Source organism: Sminthopsis crassicaudata, chromosome 4, assembly GCF_048593235.1.
Source record: "Sminthopsis crassicaudata isolate SCR6 chromosome 4, ASM4859323v1, whole genome shotgun sequence".
In the NCBI taxonomy this organism is placed as follows: domain Eukaryota; kingdom Metazoa; phylum Chordata; class Mammalia; order Dasyuromorphia; family Dasyuridae; genus Sminthopsis; species Sminthopsis crassicaudata.
Window position 1 is genome coordinate 228,897,505 of NC_133620.1, and position 17,146 is coordinate 228,914,650.

A 17,146-nucleotide genomic window follows, 5' to 3' on the forward strand; every position below is an offset into this window, starting at 1 on the left:
TGACAGAGCCAGACTTATGGCAGCTGAGAGGAAGACTGAAGTTTGCTATATTATTAGTTTTACTTACCTGTTTTACTTTGTTAAAAGAGATCTTTCATGAAGTGGTAGTGGTGTATAAATGCTTGTAATGAAGATAGCAAATATCAATAAAACTCTAGAAAGGCTATTCCACTGATGATGGATATTTTTTTCATCCTGCTTAGTGATTTCATCTGCTTTCATGGTTTTAATTTTGTCTATGTATATGCTATTTCCTGTTCACTCTCTCTTGGATATCTTGTATTCAGCATGAGCCAAAGAAAACTCAATATCTCCCCCATATCCTATCCCAGGATCGAGTATCTAGGCAGCTAGGTGGTATAATGGATAGAATGCCAGTTCAACTCTGGTCTCAGATATTTATTAGCTGTGACCCTGGACACTCAGTCTAGATTTCCCCATCTGTAAAATAAGCTGGAGGAGGAAATGGCAAGCCCTCTAGTTATATTTGCCAAGAAAACCCCCAAATTGTGTAATGAGTTGAATGTGACTGAAACAACTGAACCACCACACTGTCCCTTTTATTGAACTTCCTATTATTCTCTAAAGTACCACCATCCTCCCAGTCACCCAGACTTTCTATCTAGATGTCACCCTAGATTTTCATTCTCTCACTCCTCCATGACTAAATTGTTAAGTCCTATTGACTTTTTTTTTTCTTTTTTTTTTTTTTTTTACTTTAGTACCATCCTTTCCTTCCTTCTCCTTTTTGATCCTGCCAGTACCCTAATGTAGATGAATTCCAGTCCATCCTCCTCTCAGCTGTCACAGATCTGGCTCTATCATTCTATTATTCAGTAACTTTCAATAACTCCCTATTACCTCCATGGTCAAAAATAACCTCTCCCAGCTTTTAAAATTCCTTATGACCTATTCCCTTCCAATCTTTCCAGTTTTCTTTTACTTTACTCCCTTCTGTGCATTCTACAGTCCAGTGTCACTGGCCTTCTGGCTATTCCTTGAATACAATATTCCACTTGTTGATTCTTTGCCTTTCCAAGAGTTTCCTTCCATATCTGGAATGCTCTTCTCTTCCTCCTGACTTGTCTGCCTTTCTTCAAGATGTTGTTCAACTCTTTCCTTTCTGACTTTGCCAGTTCTTTGCCACTGTCAGTAACTAGTTGTCTCCTCCATTAGAATGTAAGCTTCTTGAGGGCAGGGACTACTTTTTGCTTTTCTTTGTTTCTTTAGCCCTTAACACAGTACCTCACACGTGATGAATCCTTCGATAAGTATTTATTGGCTTAGAGCTGGGCTCAGACAGCTGTCTAATTTATGCACACTTTGCCTACTTTGCACAGGTTGTTGTGAGATACGGACTTCTCAAAACTTTTAAGTGAGATGTAAATGTGAATTATCATTAAAATTCCAACTTTGGGCTTCATGACTTTTCATTTATTTCCTGATTTTTCCTTTTGATTCCAATAGGTTTTCTAGATTTCTTCGCCAATTGAATTATTTTCATTTCTATCTCCATCCCAAATCTTACATGTCTTGCAGTTTCCCATGCCTAGAATGCACTTCTTCCTCACCTCTTCTTCATGTAATCCCTGTCTTCCTTCAGGTTGCAGCTCAAACACTGCCTTATTCTAGTTTCGGTTTCCTTAATTACTTTTATATGACTAATTGATATATGTATTTATTTTTTTTCTTCTATATATACTCATATGTTGTCCCTCTTGATAGAATGTTTACTCAGTTTCCCTAATTACTTTTACATAACTAGTTGACATATATATACATATAAATATATATATATATATAAAACTATATATACAAATATATGTAATACACACACTTATATTTTGTCCTTCTTGATAGAATGTATACTCCATGAGAGCAGGGATTATTTCTTATGGTTTCATTTTTGCCTCTGTATCCAGAATTGGCTAGCAGAGTGTCTGGTGTATAAGTAGGCACTTAATTAATGTTTCTTCATTGTTTGGTTGATTGATTGATCAATGCCAGTTGGTATGCTTTCTGAATTTACAGAATGGCAGAATGGGTAAAGAGATAACCCTGGAGTCAGGAAAACCTAGATTTAAGTTCTGTCTCAATCCATATTGGCTGTGTGACCCTGAGCAAATAACTTAATCTCTAAAACAAGTCCCTAAATCTGTGTTTTGTTCTAGGCAAATTCCTTTGTCTGGGTTTTGTTCTAAACAAATCCCTAAATCTATATTTTGTTCTAGGCAAATTCCTTAGTCTGGGTTTTATTCTAGGCAAATTCCTTAGTCTGGGTTTTGTTCTAGGCAACTCTCTAAGGCAATGCTTTGTTCTCGACAAGTCTCTAAGGCTGTGTTTTGTTCTAGGAAATTCTCTAGGTTATCTTTTGCAAAGAAGGCACCAGCCTGCATTGGCAAAAGTAGTTTCCTCACTAGAAGTTTCCTATAGCAATGAAATCACAGTTCCAGATTCTCTCCCTGCCTGAATTTACAACCTAGTTCATATTTTCCCATAAATCTGTGTGGCTGAATAGATTATGTTTACAATTTTGTTTCTGTGCTATGGCAGGTCGTTAACACCATTAGAAATTCAGAAAGTATCCTCCCAGAACTTGTTAAGAACCTTGAAAATGGTCTTATGTAGAGGTCTTAAATAAAATACAAATTTAATAAACACTTGATTTTAAAATGTTCTTGTTGACAAGCACAATAAACATGATTAAAAACATTAGGGTGACCTGAGTTAGGTGAAGGTAATTTACTGGTGAGGAGGACCAGAAATTGCCTCATCTATTTCTACAGCTATGAATATTTCCACAGCTATGAATATTTCCAAAAGATTCAGAAGAATCATATGAGTCAGTAGACAAATCTGATTTGGTGGGAGCACAATTTTAATGTCAATAAAAACTCCATCTTGTCTTTAAAAGATCTGTTAATCATTTTAATTGCTTCATGGTTCTTTAATTAGCTCTAACTAATTGGATGCTACTATAAAACTGCAATATTTAGTTGGGCTGAAATAATAGTTATGGGTTTTTTTTCTTTTTTTTTTTATATTAGTATGTACCCTTGCTGACCAGATAGAATTGACTAACTGAATGTTCATTCAAACATTATCATATTTATTAGTAAAACATTTTGTGGTTTGTTTCTGTCTTTTACAGGTGGCCTTTTTGAAGATGTGATTGTTGGAGTCTGGGCTTTCCCTTCTCTGAAAAACAACTTTCCAACATAATGCATTTCAAAGGGGCCAGGTGTCTCTGTGGCAGGCAGCTATTTTGAAGAAAGGGGCTAAGATATAATAGGAGAGCATTCCATTTAATTCATTCTCTGTATTTGTTTGCATTTGGCAATATGCCCCCCATGGGAATAGTTCTCAGTTGGGCCCTTTGAAAAGCCGATGCTCTGAAGAAACTCACAGTTGTGGGTTGTCAGAAGTTGGAGATGGATATAGAAGTGACCTCCCTAACCCCTGTAGAGAAGGATGTTTGGCTCTGTGCTGCGTCAGCACCACCTGGAAAGAACAGGGCTGGTTGCTGGGATATTAGCTAATGGGGACCCATCTGTCCTGTGTGGAAGCTTAAGAGACAACCAATGAGGACATCAATCAGGGGGAATTGAGTGTAGTGAGTGCCACAAATTCTGAGAAGCAAGCATTGTAGACATAGTTTTGTTTTGAAGAGAAAAAAGAAAATAGGTTATTTCTAGCCATTACTATCAGCTTTAAAAGTTAACTGAATGTTTTATTAAACAGTTTTTCATGATGCCTAACCTGTTTCCTTCTTGTCTTATTTTTTTTTTTTTTTTGGTTGCAGTGACTTTTACAATGTTGTTCCTACTCTCATAATTTAAAAAATATTTACTTTTGAAATTATGATCTTAAACATTTTGATATGAAATGAAGACTAAAAAGCATTATATATGAAATAATTAACTTCTATTACATATATCTTATTATTTTTCAAGTAAATTTTCAACTTAGCACAGGAAAGAAGAAAAAAAGATCACCCTGTCTCTTTTTGAACTACTCTTTTTCTTCTGTGCATTTTTAAAAAGATTTATTTTATTGCCCATTTTTTTTCTTTTTTATTTTTACATCTTTATTACTGCCCACTAACTTTCCTCTCCACATTGAAACTCCCTCTTTTGCATAACTGAACAATAATTGTTTTATGCAATAATTATAAATATTTAAGTATAACTGAGCAATAGCTATACTTGAGTAATTGAGTCATGAGTATAATTGAGCAAAACAAATCAACACATCCATACTAACATAATTTCAGAATAATGTTGTTAAAAACCTTATAATTGAAGTCTACAAAAAGCCATAGTAATGTTGTGAGAGTAGGCCAAACAAACCTTTGTTCCTTTGCCCCTATCCTTAACCTCTTTTTTAGAACACTCCTGTATGGGACATTCTGGCCTTATTGTTCTCCATTATTATAGAACTAGTCATCCCTAAATGTTGATTTATTATGTTTTTGTTAAACCAGTTAATGATGTTAGAAATAGCATGATCCAAATGATTATACACACACATCTTTCATCCTTCCTATATAAAAATAATTGTTATTCATGTGTTTCGGGGCAGGTGATAAGATCTTATTTTAGTTCTCTAGGATGCCTAATTTTATTCATATGAATCCTAAATCTAGAATTTACCATACTATGCAAAGCAATCCTTGTCATTTCCTTAATTAACTTATTATCCCACACACCACCCTTGTATGTCTTTCACACTTTTTTATCCTTCTCCAAACTTCATGTGGCTGCTGTGCCTCTGCTCTCTGTACTGAGAACTTTGCCTTTTACTTTGTTTTAAAAAAAGAGTCTCTCTCTCTCTCTCTCTCTCTCTCTCTCTCTCTCTCTCTCTCTCTCTCTCTCTCTCTCTCTCTATATATATATATATATATATATATATATATATATATATATATATATATATATATATTTTTTTTTTTTTTTTCCCCTTTGCTTCTAATGATGAGGTGGCCCTATTTCTTGCCAAAATGAACTCTTCTACATGCACAAGGTATCCCATTCCATCTGGAGCCATCCCAGCCTAACCCATCCTACCCTATCCCATCCCAGCCTATCCTATCCCATCCTATCCTATTTTATTTCATCCCATCCCATCCCATCCCATCTGGTCCCATCTAGTCCCATCCCATCCCATCTTCCTCAGCAGACTGGCTCCTCTTATCACCATTTTTCTCTCACTCAGCTTTAATCTCTCCTTGACTTCTGGCTGATTCCCTATTACCTTGAGAGGTAGCTAGATGACTCAGTAAATAGAGTACTGGCTGGAATCAGGAAGAGCTGGATTTATATCTGGCCTAAAACTTTTATTAGCTATGTGAACCTCTGTCTCAGTTTCTTCACTGTAAAAGGGGAATAGTAATAGCATCTACCTCTGGATTTTTATTAGGATCAGATGAGATAACAAGTAAGCACTTCCTGGCATAGTAGGTGTTGTATAAATGCTAGTTATTTTTATTATTAATTATAAACATGCCCATATCTCCACTGTGCTCAAAAAGTTATCTTTTGATCCACTCAACTCCATCAGTTATGATCTCATAACTCTTTTTTCATAGCTAAAAATTCTCAAGAAAATAATTTTATAATCAATGTCTCCATTTCCTTTCCTTCCATTCCTCCATTTTTTTGGTTGCTGAGTTATCTCAGTTGAATCCAAATCCATTTGGTGTTTTCTTGGTAAAGATACTGGAGTGATTTGCCATTTCCTTCTCCAACTTTACAGATGAGGAACCAAGGCAAGGGTTAAGTCACTTGCCCAGTGTCACACAGCTAGTAAGTGCCAGAAACTGGATTTGAACTTTCAAAGATAGATCTTCTTGATTCCCAGCCTGGCACTCTATCCCCTGAGCCACCTAGTGTCCCATTACCTTTTTTAACTGTACAATCTGATTAATGATTTTGTCATTCAATCTAAATGGTTCTTTCCAAAATAAACATTGGTGTCTTCGTTTCCAAACCAAATAGTTTTTTTTTTTTCCAGTTCTTGTCCTTGATCTCTCTGCAGCTTTAGATACTGTTGATTACTTTTTTCTAAGTTTTTATAGCAGCACTCTGTTTCTTTTCCAGTCTCTCTTACTGACTACTCCTCAGTCTCATTTCGTGCATCTTCATCCAGATCACATCCAGTGAAAAGGTTGATGTTCCCAGGATTCTGTACTGAGGCTTCTCCATCTATACTGTTTCACTTAGGTGGTCTCATCAGCTCTTCTGGATTCAATCACCATCTTTGTGTTGGTGATTCTCAATTATTTCCAAATGCTTACTAAACTTTTCAAACTGGATATCCCTTCTTAAACTTAACATGTCCAAACCCGAACTCATTATCTTACCTCTTAAACCTTCCCTTCTTCTATACTCTCCTATTACTGTTAAAAGCATACGTAATCTTCCAGTTAATCTAGACTCAAAAACTAAGTGTCCCTTAATTCCTTACTTTCATTCTTCATTGCCAATCTGTCGTCAAGTTCTGACTATTTTACCTTCATAAAATCTTTTGCATGTGTCCCCTTCTCTCATCTGGCAGTGTTATCATTCCAGTACAGGACTCATTACCTCATATCTGCACTATTTTGCAATAACCGTTTTGTTGGTGTCTCTGTATCATCTCTTTTTACTCCAGTCCATTCTCTACTCAATGGTCAAATTAATCTTACTAAAGTACAGATCTGATCAGGTCCCTCTCTTCCATGCAATAAAAATAAATAGTTCCTTTTCATGTCCAAGATCAAATATAAAATTCTTGTTAGCATTCTTTTCATAACCTATCTTTTTAGACATTATCTTGCCTTCCTCTCATCAACTCTATGTCCTCTGTGACACTGACTTTTTTGTTCTTCCTCAAAAGACATTCCATCTCCAGATTGAGTATTTGTCTTCCATGTCCAGAATTCTTTCCTTCTCCATCTCCTGGCTTTTCTGGCTTCTTTCAAATCTCAGCTAAAACCCACATTTCCCTATCCCCCTTAATTCTAGTGTCTTCCTCCTATTGATCGATCATCTTCAGTTTATCTTGTTTACATCTTATTCATACATAGCTGTTTTCCTGTTGTCTTCCCCATTAGATTGTGATCTTCTGGAAAACAGGGATTGTATTTTACCTTGCTTTATTACCAGTTCTTGGCATGTAGTAGGTGCTTAGTAATTGCTATTGGCCTTCTTAAGTTTAAGAAGGTCAGTCGAGTCCAAATTTTACCTTCTTAATAGGCCATCTAGTCCAAACTCCTTGTTAGATAAAGAAACTGAAGTCCAGATAGCTTATGTAAATTACCCAAGGTCATACAGGTAAAGCAAGATTTTTGACCCATGTCTTCTTGACTGAGAACCAGTGCTCTTAATCACTAGCACAAGCCTTCTACTGACATTACTTGTATTCCCCCTCCATGCTTAAGTACAATGTTTTATAAATGCCCAAAACAGGCAATGAACAAGCAGAACTGATAATTTCATAAAGCTTAAATGTTTATCAACAGAGGTTCAAGCCCTCTTCTTAACAGATGTGTATCATTAATTTACTCATATATTGTTCTATCATGTAATTAAGGCTGAATTTAAACCCAGGTCTTCCTGACTCCAGGGGCCAGTATTCTACTTAGTGTACTACCTAGTTGCCCCTGTAATAGCTACTTCCCATCATTTCCATTTCCATTCTATACAGTAAATGCATTGTTTTCTTGGTTCTGGTTAGATTTACATTCTTTGCTGTCATTTCATTTTCTGGATGTTAATTACTTTAATAATTCATTCTAGTATTTGTCCAGAAATCAAAGTCAGGTTCACATAATTTGTAGTCTTCTCCAATCTTGTGATACTTCTCTCATTCAAATATCACTATCAGTGAAAGAGCAATCAAACTTACCAGGTCTTCCATTACTCTAGACAGGGGTTCTCAAACTAGGCCTGTGGGCCTGATGCAGCCTTTATGCGGGCTGCTAGGTTATGGCAAATGGGCTGAGGGGCGGAGACAGTGTGAGTTTTTGTTTTTACTATAGTTCAGCCCTCCAACAGTCTGAGGAACAGTGAACTGGCCCCCTATTTTAAAAGTTTGAGGACCACTGCTCTAGGATATAGTTCATCTGAGCCAAGAAAATAACAACTCCATATTTGTCATTTTTGTTCTGTACTTTCTAACTCTAAAAGTTGTATTCCTTGGGAATGAAAATAGAAACAAAATAAAAATTGAGCAGCCCTGACTTCTCTCTGTTGGGATCATTCCTATCAATAAATCAAAAAAAACTTTTATTAAATGACATGTTGAATGAAAGTCCTATGCTGAGTGTGAACCTCTTTTTTCCTTAGTATAGCTAAAAAAAATTTTGTTTTTAGCTTTCCTCATTAGCTTCAGGCCTTATTGAGCTTTATCATTGTTGACAATGATATTTTTTACAAATGATGGTATTCATCTTTACTTACACTCATTCTCATCTTCTGCACTGTATATATCTTTTAAAAGTCTTAAGTAGTTGGTGAATTCTCTTTGCGAGAAGTGTAGACAACTCCTTTCTTTTCTAATCACTGGAATTTTTTCCTTTATATCTTCAGGAATTTATTAGTGATAGTTTCACATCCTTCTTCGTTGTAGGTTCCCTATAGATTTTTATTCCACGAGTTTCTAAATATCCTCTTTCTTACCCCTTCAAAATCTCTTTTAAAATCTAGTGTGCCCATGACACTGCCCAGTTCTTCTTTATACTACAAACTCTTGGAAGAAATGGTTACTTTCTCCCAAAATTCTTTTTATTTCCATTCCAGGCATCAGTTCTTGCCTGTTAATGAAGAACAGATTCAGAATTGAATTTTCCCTTGTTCATTCTTCTACTTTTTAAAAGGAAAAATTATCAAATCACGAGTTATTGTTGGGTTTTGGGCAGAAAGTTCTAGTAGATGTCTAGATAATTGAAGTACATCCCTCCTCCCAATCATTGTTATATTGTACCTCTGTATTGCTTGTGATATTCCTAAACTTCTCATCTGTTTCTGTTCATCTGATCTAATGACAAAATGGGTTCTATTTGTTTTCATCTAAATGCCCTCCACTGTGCTTCCTTAATCCTGGATTTCTTTATTAGTATATCTTCTTAATAGAAATAAAGAAAAATGTGTTACATTAAGTAGAAAGCTGGCTCTGTAGTCAGGAAAACCTTGGTTCAATTCCATGTTTACTAGCTGTGTGACCCTGAATAAGTCACTTAATCTCTCAGTGCACTAGGTATCTCAAAGACTGCAAATTTTGGAGCAGATGCTGATCTGATAAATGAAGTTTCTAATAAGGAGCTTCCTACATCTAGGAAATCTGAAGTAAGTTTACACACAAACACCCACACCCACCCACAATGCTGTTCTATTACCCACTTTTGCCTGTTGTTTTTTTTTTTTCAGTGAATCATAAATGCTTATTTGTATTTCAGTGAAAAAAATTACTTTAACAAGATGAAATTTTGTACTGAGTTGCTAAATAAGAAGACTGACAATTACATTTCATTTGTAGGAGATTCATGACATGCTTGATAATAATTCTCATACTTGTATTTCACATATAAATTATTTAACAACTGTAGAATATCACAAATGAATATTTGTCAAAATCTTTTAGGTCTTTTTTTCTGATTATATTTCTCTAGACAAATAAATAAAATATAGCAATCCAGAGCCACGTTCTAATATTAATCTCATCCCATTGATTTTTATGATAGTTGAATCCAAATTTTTCTCCTTGTTTAGAATGAATAGTTAATCTTGTTTTTTTTGCCTGTACATCGGATACCATGGATTTTTGCTACTTTTTTTTTCTTACATTTAAAAAATAACTGATATTTTTCTTCATCCTTGTAAATACTTTCTTTGGTATCTAGTTTGGTGGAGATGTATGTATGTATGTATGCATGTGTGTTTGTGTGTGTAGTACTCTTCTTTCAGGCTCATTTTGTAAATCCATTTTGATTAGACTTATAAACCACTACGTAAATATATTCTTATCAACTTTTGTTAGGTACATTACTCCCTTAGACAGTAATCTTTTATTCCTATAGTTGAAGCCATTGTCCAGATTTCCCAATCCAAATCTTAGATACTATCTTCTCAGCCTGATAATCCCCTCCAAAATTATATATGTATACATGTTTATACAGTTATTTTTCTGCACAAGAAAAATTGGATCTAGAAAGAAGGTAAAAAAACCTGAGAAGGAAACAATAACAGAAAGAGTGGAAATGCTATGTTGTGGTCTACACTCGAACTGGTTTGGATCTTCTCATTGAAGAGAGCCATGTCCATCAGAATTGTTCTTCACAGAGTCTTGCTGTTGCCCTGTATAATGATCTCCTGGTTCTCTCATTTCACTCAGCATCAGTTCATGTAATTCTCTCCAGACCTCTCTGAAATCAACAATAATATTCCACAACATTCATATACCACAATTTATTCAGCCATTCTCCAATTGATGGGCATCCACTCAGTTTCCAGTTTCTAACCCCCACAAAAAGGGCTGCCACAAACATTTTTGCACATGGGGGTCCCTTTCCCTCCTGTAAGATTTTTTTTTTTGGATATAAGCCCAGTAGGAACACTGCTTGGTCAAAGGTTATGCACAGTTTGATAACTTTTTGAGCGTAGTTCCAAATTGCTCTTTAGAATGGCTGGATCTGTTCACAGTACCACCAACTGTATCAGTATCCCAATTTTCCCACATCTCTTCCAAAATTCATCATTATCTTTTCCTGTCATCTTAGCCAATCTGACAGGTGTGTAGTGGTTTCTCAGAGTTTTCTTAATCTACATTTCTCCAATCAATGATTTGGAGCACCTTTACATATGAGTAGAAATAGTTTCAATTTTTTTTATTTGAAAATTGTCTGTTCATATCCTTTGACCATTTATTGGTTGGAGAATGGCTTGATTTCTTATAATTTGAGTCAATTCTTGACATTTTGGAAATGAGACCTTTATCAGAACCTTTGTCTGTAAAAATGTGTTCCCAGTTTATTGCTTCCTTTCTAATCTTGTCTGCATTAATTTTGTGGTTAAGTTCCAAAAGCAATTTAGCAGTAATTCTCCAGATGCATGTCTTGTTTCTTTGGTTGATCATTTGATTTGATGATTTGGTTGATATTGTAACCAGCAGGTGTCAATGTGCAGCAAGGTTTGTGCAGTCCTGAAGTTATGCTAAACTCATTATCTTGGCCCAAAGTTCAGATGTCTATCATATTTTAATCCTGTAAATAGCTAGTTGCTTGCATCCCTCATTTGCAGTTTCCCTCAGTATGCATACGCACATACACACACACACTTATACACAGACACAAACATACAGTATAAAGCTATTAAAATTAATCTGAGATTTGAATATGAAACAAAAATAAGGAACTTGAAAAAGCTTAATGAAAGAGAAAATCATATTCAAACATCTACCAGCAAATAGACATTTGAAAGGGAAACTGAATGGAAGCAATCTTTTTTCAGTCACTCAAAAGGGTAAGACACTGGAACCAATCTTTATTTTGAATCTGTGTTGCAAACATTGAGGCTCTTCCTTCTCTGATTACCTATTGTGTTTGCCCCTTGGCTTCTGTTCTCTACTTTCCCTCCTTCTACTGATTTGTTCAAACTCCCTTCTCTATTCAACTCTACTTCTCAGGTTAGAGCTCAGGAAAGTCCTGGTCTCTTTCAAGGAAGCACTCTCCCTTTCAATTAGAAGTCCAGAATTTATAGTTAGTAGTTGACTTCCCCCTTCTCATAGAGAATTCATTCTAAGGATTTCCAAGTAGAATCAGTACTAATAGGTCTGAATACCCAGTTTACTATATTTTGTTAATCAAATGGCTTAAAGATATAGCTTATTGTCTTCCTCAAATTTGCAGATAACAAAACTGGGGCTGATGATGGAGGAGCCATTTGTTTTTTCCACTGGACTACACTGTCTCCCTATTGCCTAAATGATTCTTTTTGGACGTTATATGGATTGTACTAGATGTCTACTGAGCACCTTTATAACTCTAAAATTGTGATTCTGAGATTTTTATGAGCTCAGCAGTCAGCTTAGTGTTTGGAAATACATGTGTATTGAGGGTAATACCTATCCTCAAAGAGCTTACCTAATAATTGTGTGAGACTTTTAGAAATTTGACTGTAAACATGGTGCTTATTCCTGATCTTCCTTCATGTTTGTGGATAGCAAGGATGAGGAGACTGGAAAGGTGAGTATTGAGAATTTAATTCTGGCATTTAGTTGATGATTGAATCTACTAAGAGCCCACCTTTACCTTGCACAAATATATAAAAGGACAAGTTTAATGTCAGATGGCTCAGTGGGTTTTGGATTAGCCAGATTTATGAGATTCTAGAAGAGGTTAGATCCAATATTCACTTTTTATGGGAAAGGAATCAATATTAGTACCCGATGTCTCTGTTATTATGGTATCAGTCTTTTTTCCTGTCAGATGGATACCCCAATATAGATCTAATCTCTAATTATCAGACTTCTAGAAAATGTCTTGGAATAGATTATTATCACTCAGCCAAATAGAAATGCAAGTCAATAAGTTTTTATTAAATACCTAGTATGTACCAAGCTCTATATTAAGAACACTAGAGACACAAAGAAAGGTGAAAACAGTTCGTGCCCTTAAGGATCTCAAAATCTATTTACTGAGAATCAGCACATTTTATTTAATAGTGAAGGGGTGGGGAGGGCAGTAATCCTGTCATAGGCTAGCTTCCTCTAAAGTCATGGCAACCTGGTTGTCTCTACCCAGCCTGGCTCTTAGCCTACATCCTTAACTTTGGGATAAAGTCATTCAATAGATGAATAAAACTTACATATTTCAGGATTTTTTAAGTGGGCAGTGACAACACCTAGGCAAATCATCTCAGTAGATGGGTTAAATTAGGTGTAGGGGGGTAACCAGTAGACCTGAAACCAATTGGTCAATTGGGGGACGTCCACCCCAAGCACATGAAGACTTTACTCCATAAAATGGGCAGATGGTAACAATTTGTTCCAATGAAGGTGACTGAAGCAGGTGCTGTGGAACACTTAGGGCTTGGTCAGATGTCCATCTACTGCATCCCAAGGACATTGCCAGTTATCCTGATTCTAGTCTTACACTGAGTTTGATGACTCTGGAAGACAGACATCAATCTTTGCAATTCTGCCTCATTTAAATCCAATTCACACATTAATCAAGATATCTCCCAAGATGTCTTTTGTCTTTAAAAACAAAGAACAAATGACATTAGTTCTTCTAGGGGGAAAAAGGGATTTAACTTTGAGCCTATTCTAAGGGGATTAGACTTAATGCTTATATGTATCCCATTCAGTTTTACTGCTAAACTGGTAATTTTAAGTCAGATTGTATAGGATTGCTTATTGGAAATTTCACATGAATTTGGGTGAAAGTTACTTTGGATTCTATTGGCCGTTTCAAGCCTATTCAATACTGGAAAGGGCATCTCCATCCATCTTTGCTTAGTCGATGGGATCTAATTTCACTGAGAATATTGCTGTGAGGCAAACCTTTTTTTTTTTTTTTTTTTTTTTAATTTATGGAAGACTTGTTATATGAAAGTTCTATTCCCATCCATTTCAAGATCAATTTTGAAATGGTTTATTTACTTTATTTTTCACAATGAATTAAAACACCAGTTTTATATTTATTTGTTCATCTGTAATAAAAATGAGGTCCTGAAACTTGAATATTAAAATAGTGCAAGTCATCAGAGAATCTTTTGAGAAGACCTAACTTTTAACCCAATTCTGCCTTGACTTCTTTGAATAACTAGTTTCCTCAACTGAAAAATTAGAAAGAGAAATTAAATCATTCAATTCAACTCAACAAGCATTTATAAAATGTTTTTTTTTCCTAAGTATTTTGCTAGCCACTGAGGATATCAAAACAAAAGCAAACAATTAAAAAACAATTCTCAAGGAGCTTTTATTCTATTTTTTCTAAGAATCATTCCAGATCCTTAAACAACATTTTATTTTATCTTCACATATAGTATCTCATAGTATATTGTGGCACAGAAACTAGAAAACTGGATCTGGATTCATGAAAACCTGGGTTCAAGTCCCACCCCTGATGCTTCTTATCTGTGTGGCCAATGGCAATTGGCTCTTTGAGCCTTGGTTTCATCCTTTATAAAATGTGAATAATGATGACTATATATGCTTTTCATAAGGTTTAAATGAGAAAATATCAGTAAGGTGATTTGCAAAATTTTAAGAAACATGTGCATATGAATATAGATATATACATACATGCATTTTATATACATACATATATACATATTATATATCTATATATGTATGTCAGTTGTTATGATTGTAGTTATTTGTGGTGAATTTCTTCCCCCTCATCTAGACTATAAGCTTCATGAGGGGACAAGGTAAGAGTGTGCTGGGGCCAACACTAATTGTCTTTCAGAAACAATTTTAAAATTCCAGGTTTCAGAAATAGCAATCATTAAAAATCAAGATTTGATTTATTGTTTCATTGATTGCTTAGACATAGAAAAGTGTTAATAATGGAGATCAAACTGCAAACATTCTCTATCTCCTTCTACCCAAACCTTGTTGTTTAACATTTGCCAGCATACCCTTGTATTACTTTATACTTTTTATTTTTATTTTATTATCATTATTATTTTATTACTTTAAGCAATATTTATTGCTTAAACTCAGTAGGTCTCAGGGAATGAAGTCATCACCAAACTGGAGGCTTGCTGGCTATAGGCTAATATATAATAATAATAGCTAGCCCTTATATAGCATTATAAAGTTGACAAAGTGCTTTAACACCCATTATCTCATTTAAGCCTCAAAACACCCCTGCCAGAGAAATTATACTTCACCTAAATTTTGCATTTTCTCTAGTGCCTAGCACAATGTTCTGAATATAGCAGTCCCTTAAGGTAAATACTATTCTTCCTATTCCTCCAATTCTTATTCCTCCTCCTGTTCTTCCTCCTATTCTTCTTCATACTAACATTTATATAATGCTTCTATATGCTAAGCACTTTACAATTACGATCTCATTTGATTTTCACAACAGCTTTGGGAGGAAGGTGCTATTATTAGTATTATCCCCATTTTACAGATGAGGAAATTGAGGCAGAGTTTGAGGGAAGAAGAGTCTGAGATCACCCAGCTATTGTCTGAGGCCAGCTTTGAATTTAGATTTTCCTGACTCCAAGTCTATTCTCTTTGCCACACTATAATATCTGTGATTTTGTATATGGGATTGACTTTACTATCATAATTACAGACCACACAGAAGAAATTACTTTCAAATTCAACTTCATTGTCAAGCCCTCTCTTCAACACTTTCCTATATATGAATCATTTAAAAAATCAGCACCAAAGGTTTTAATACATAATTAGGAGTCAGAAGACTAGATATGGAGTTGGAAGACCTGGGTTAGAATTCTGGCTTTGCTTCTTATTACCCATAAGATCTTGGTCAAATTGCTTAATCTCTGGTTTCAGTTTCCAAACCTGGGGGAGGGAGGGCTGGTCAATTAGATGGATTCAGGTCTCTCACTTAAGCTCTAGATTTAGGCTCCTATAATTATGCTGAGAAAGTTCTTCTCCTTCCTTGTTCTGAGCCAAGTTTAAGAAAAAAAAAAAAAAAAGTTCAAGATCTTTATTCCCCTTTGGAAATTTTTAGAAGCATTTTAACCATAACTGTAAAAGTGGAGGAAAGAATGTAATTTTTATCCAACCACATAGCAGTGGATGGGCCAGTTCATAAGTCTGCACTCTATCGTGACTCTTTCCTGACCTGCTAGGACGTACTTCCTGTAAAGTGGCACTTTATCTGTCCCTAATATGGAAAATGACAAGCGAAAGGACCTCATTGTCTTGTTAGTGGAGGCTGCGTTCTCCGATTAGCAGCTTTGCCCTTTGCTGGGCTTTGATTTATTTGGGCAGAGCATGCACTGGCTTTTGTGTGCACAGAAAAGAAACCAGGGCAGGGAATAATTTACACTTCTCTCTGGTTGCTGGAAAAGCAACACTAATTTCATTAAATAGCTGGAGCAAATGCACTAGGACAGAAGGCACAGCTGAAAACAAAGCCTCTCTCTAATAATGTGAAAAGCGAAAGAAGTCTATGATGAAGCTTATTGTTTCTGTTAACCTAGAGTAATGGTTAACATCGCATTAAGAATCGGTGCTGGGCAAACAGGGACTGCCTCTTCTCAACTCTTTTATCTTCATTTAACAAAGAGCAATGTGTCTTTCTGGCAGACACATTTGGATGAGAGCAGCATTTCAGAAGTTTTTGGCCAAGCTTTGTTGCCAAAACAAGATGGTAGGAATAGAAAAGAGTTGGCTAATAGACTTTTTCACCTGGAAAAAAAAAAAAAAACACACCAAAAAACAAAAAACATAGGAATAGCAAAAAGTATTGCTAATCTTAAAAAAAGAAGCAGCAGAAATTGTGAGACTTTCCAAATCTTTCTAGACTTCTTGAAATTCTCATTCTCTTTCTCCTTTCTTCCCTTCTCTCCATCTCCTTCCGTTTCCCTCAGTCAATCTCTTCCTCTCTATTCTGGCTTTATTTCCCTTTTTCTCCCTCTCTCTCCCCCCTTCCTCCTGACCCTTTCTCTCTGTCTCTCTGTCTCTCTGTCTCTCTATGTCTCTGTCTCTCTATGTCTCTCTCTCTCTCTCTCTCTCTCTCTCTCTCTCTCTCTCTCTCTCTCTCTCTCTCTCTCTCTCTCTCTCTCTCTCTCTCTCCTCTCTCTCTCTCTCCTCTCTCTCTCTCTCTCTCTCCTCTCTCTCTCTCTCTGTCTCTCTCTCTCTCTCTCTGTCTCTCTCTCTCTCTCTCTCTCTCTCTCTCTCTCTCTCTCTCTCTCTGTCTCTCTGTCTCTCTCATATTAATGTTAATACTCTAAAACAAAGTATCTTGAAGTGTGATTGCTATCTTTAAAATCATTGAAAAACCCCATAAGTTCCAAGTTTTCCATAAAAGGATGTTATCTTTGGATTTCCCGTTATTGTTTAGACCTATGTTAGCTGTTAGGTTCATGATCAAAAGCTTTTACTAATAGAAGTGTGCTATCAATATCAAAAAGGCTAAAAAAAAAAAAGCACTGTTTCAAGACTCTAAGTTCAGAGAGGT

The 17,146-nt window shown here is 35.6% G+C and overlaps 1 protein-coding gene across 2 annotated transcripts in view; it reads left to right on the plus strand.

Annotated features, from left to right (window-relative positions):
- Nucleotides 1–17,146, plus strand: part of UBE3D (ubiquitin protein ligase E3D) — a 303,942-nt gene that overhangs the window by 214,787 nt on the left and 72,009 nt on the right. Inside the window, exon 10 of one of the 2 annotated variants that reach the window (XM_074310435.1) lies at nt 3,152–3,758. The exons of the other annotated variant lie outside the window; for it this stretch is intronic. Within the exon in view, the coding sequence (XP_074166536.1) occupies nt 3,152–3,172 (21 nt within the window). The 3' untranslated portion in view covers nt 3,173–3,758. Of the gene's footprint in view, nt 1–3,151; nt 3,759–17,146 lie in introns of those variants that run through there. 2 annotated transcript variants of the gene reach the window in all.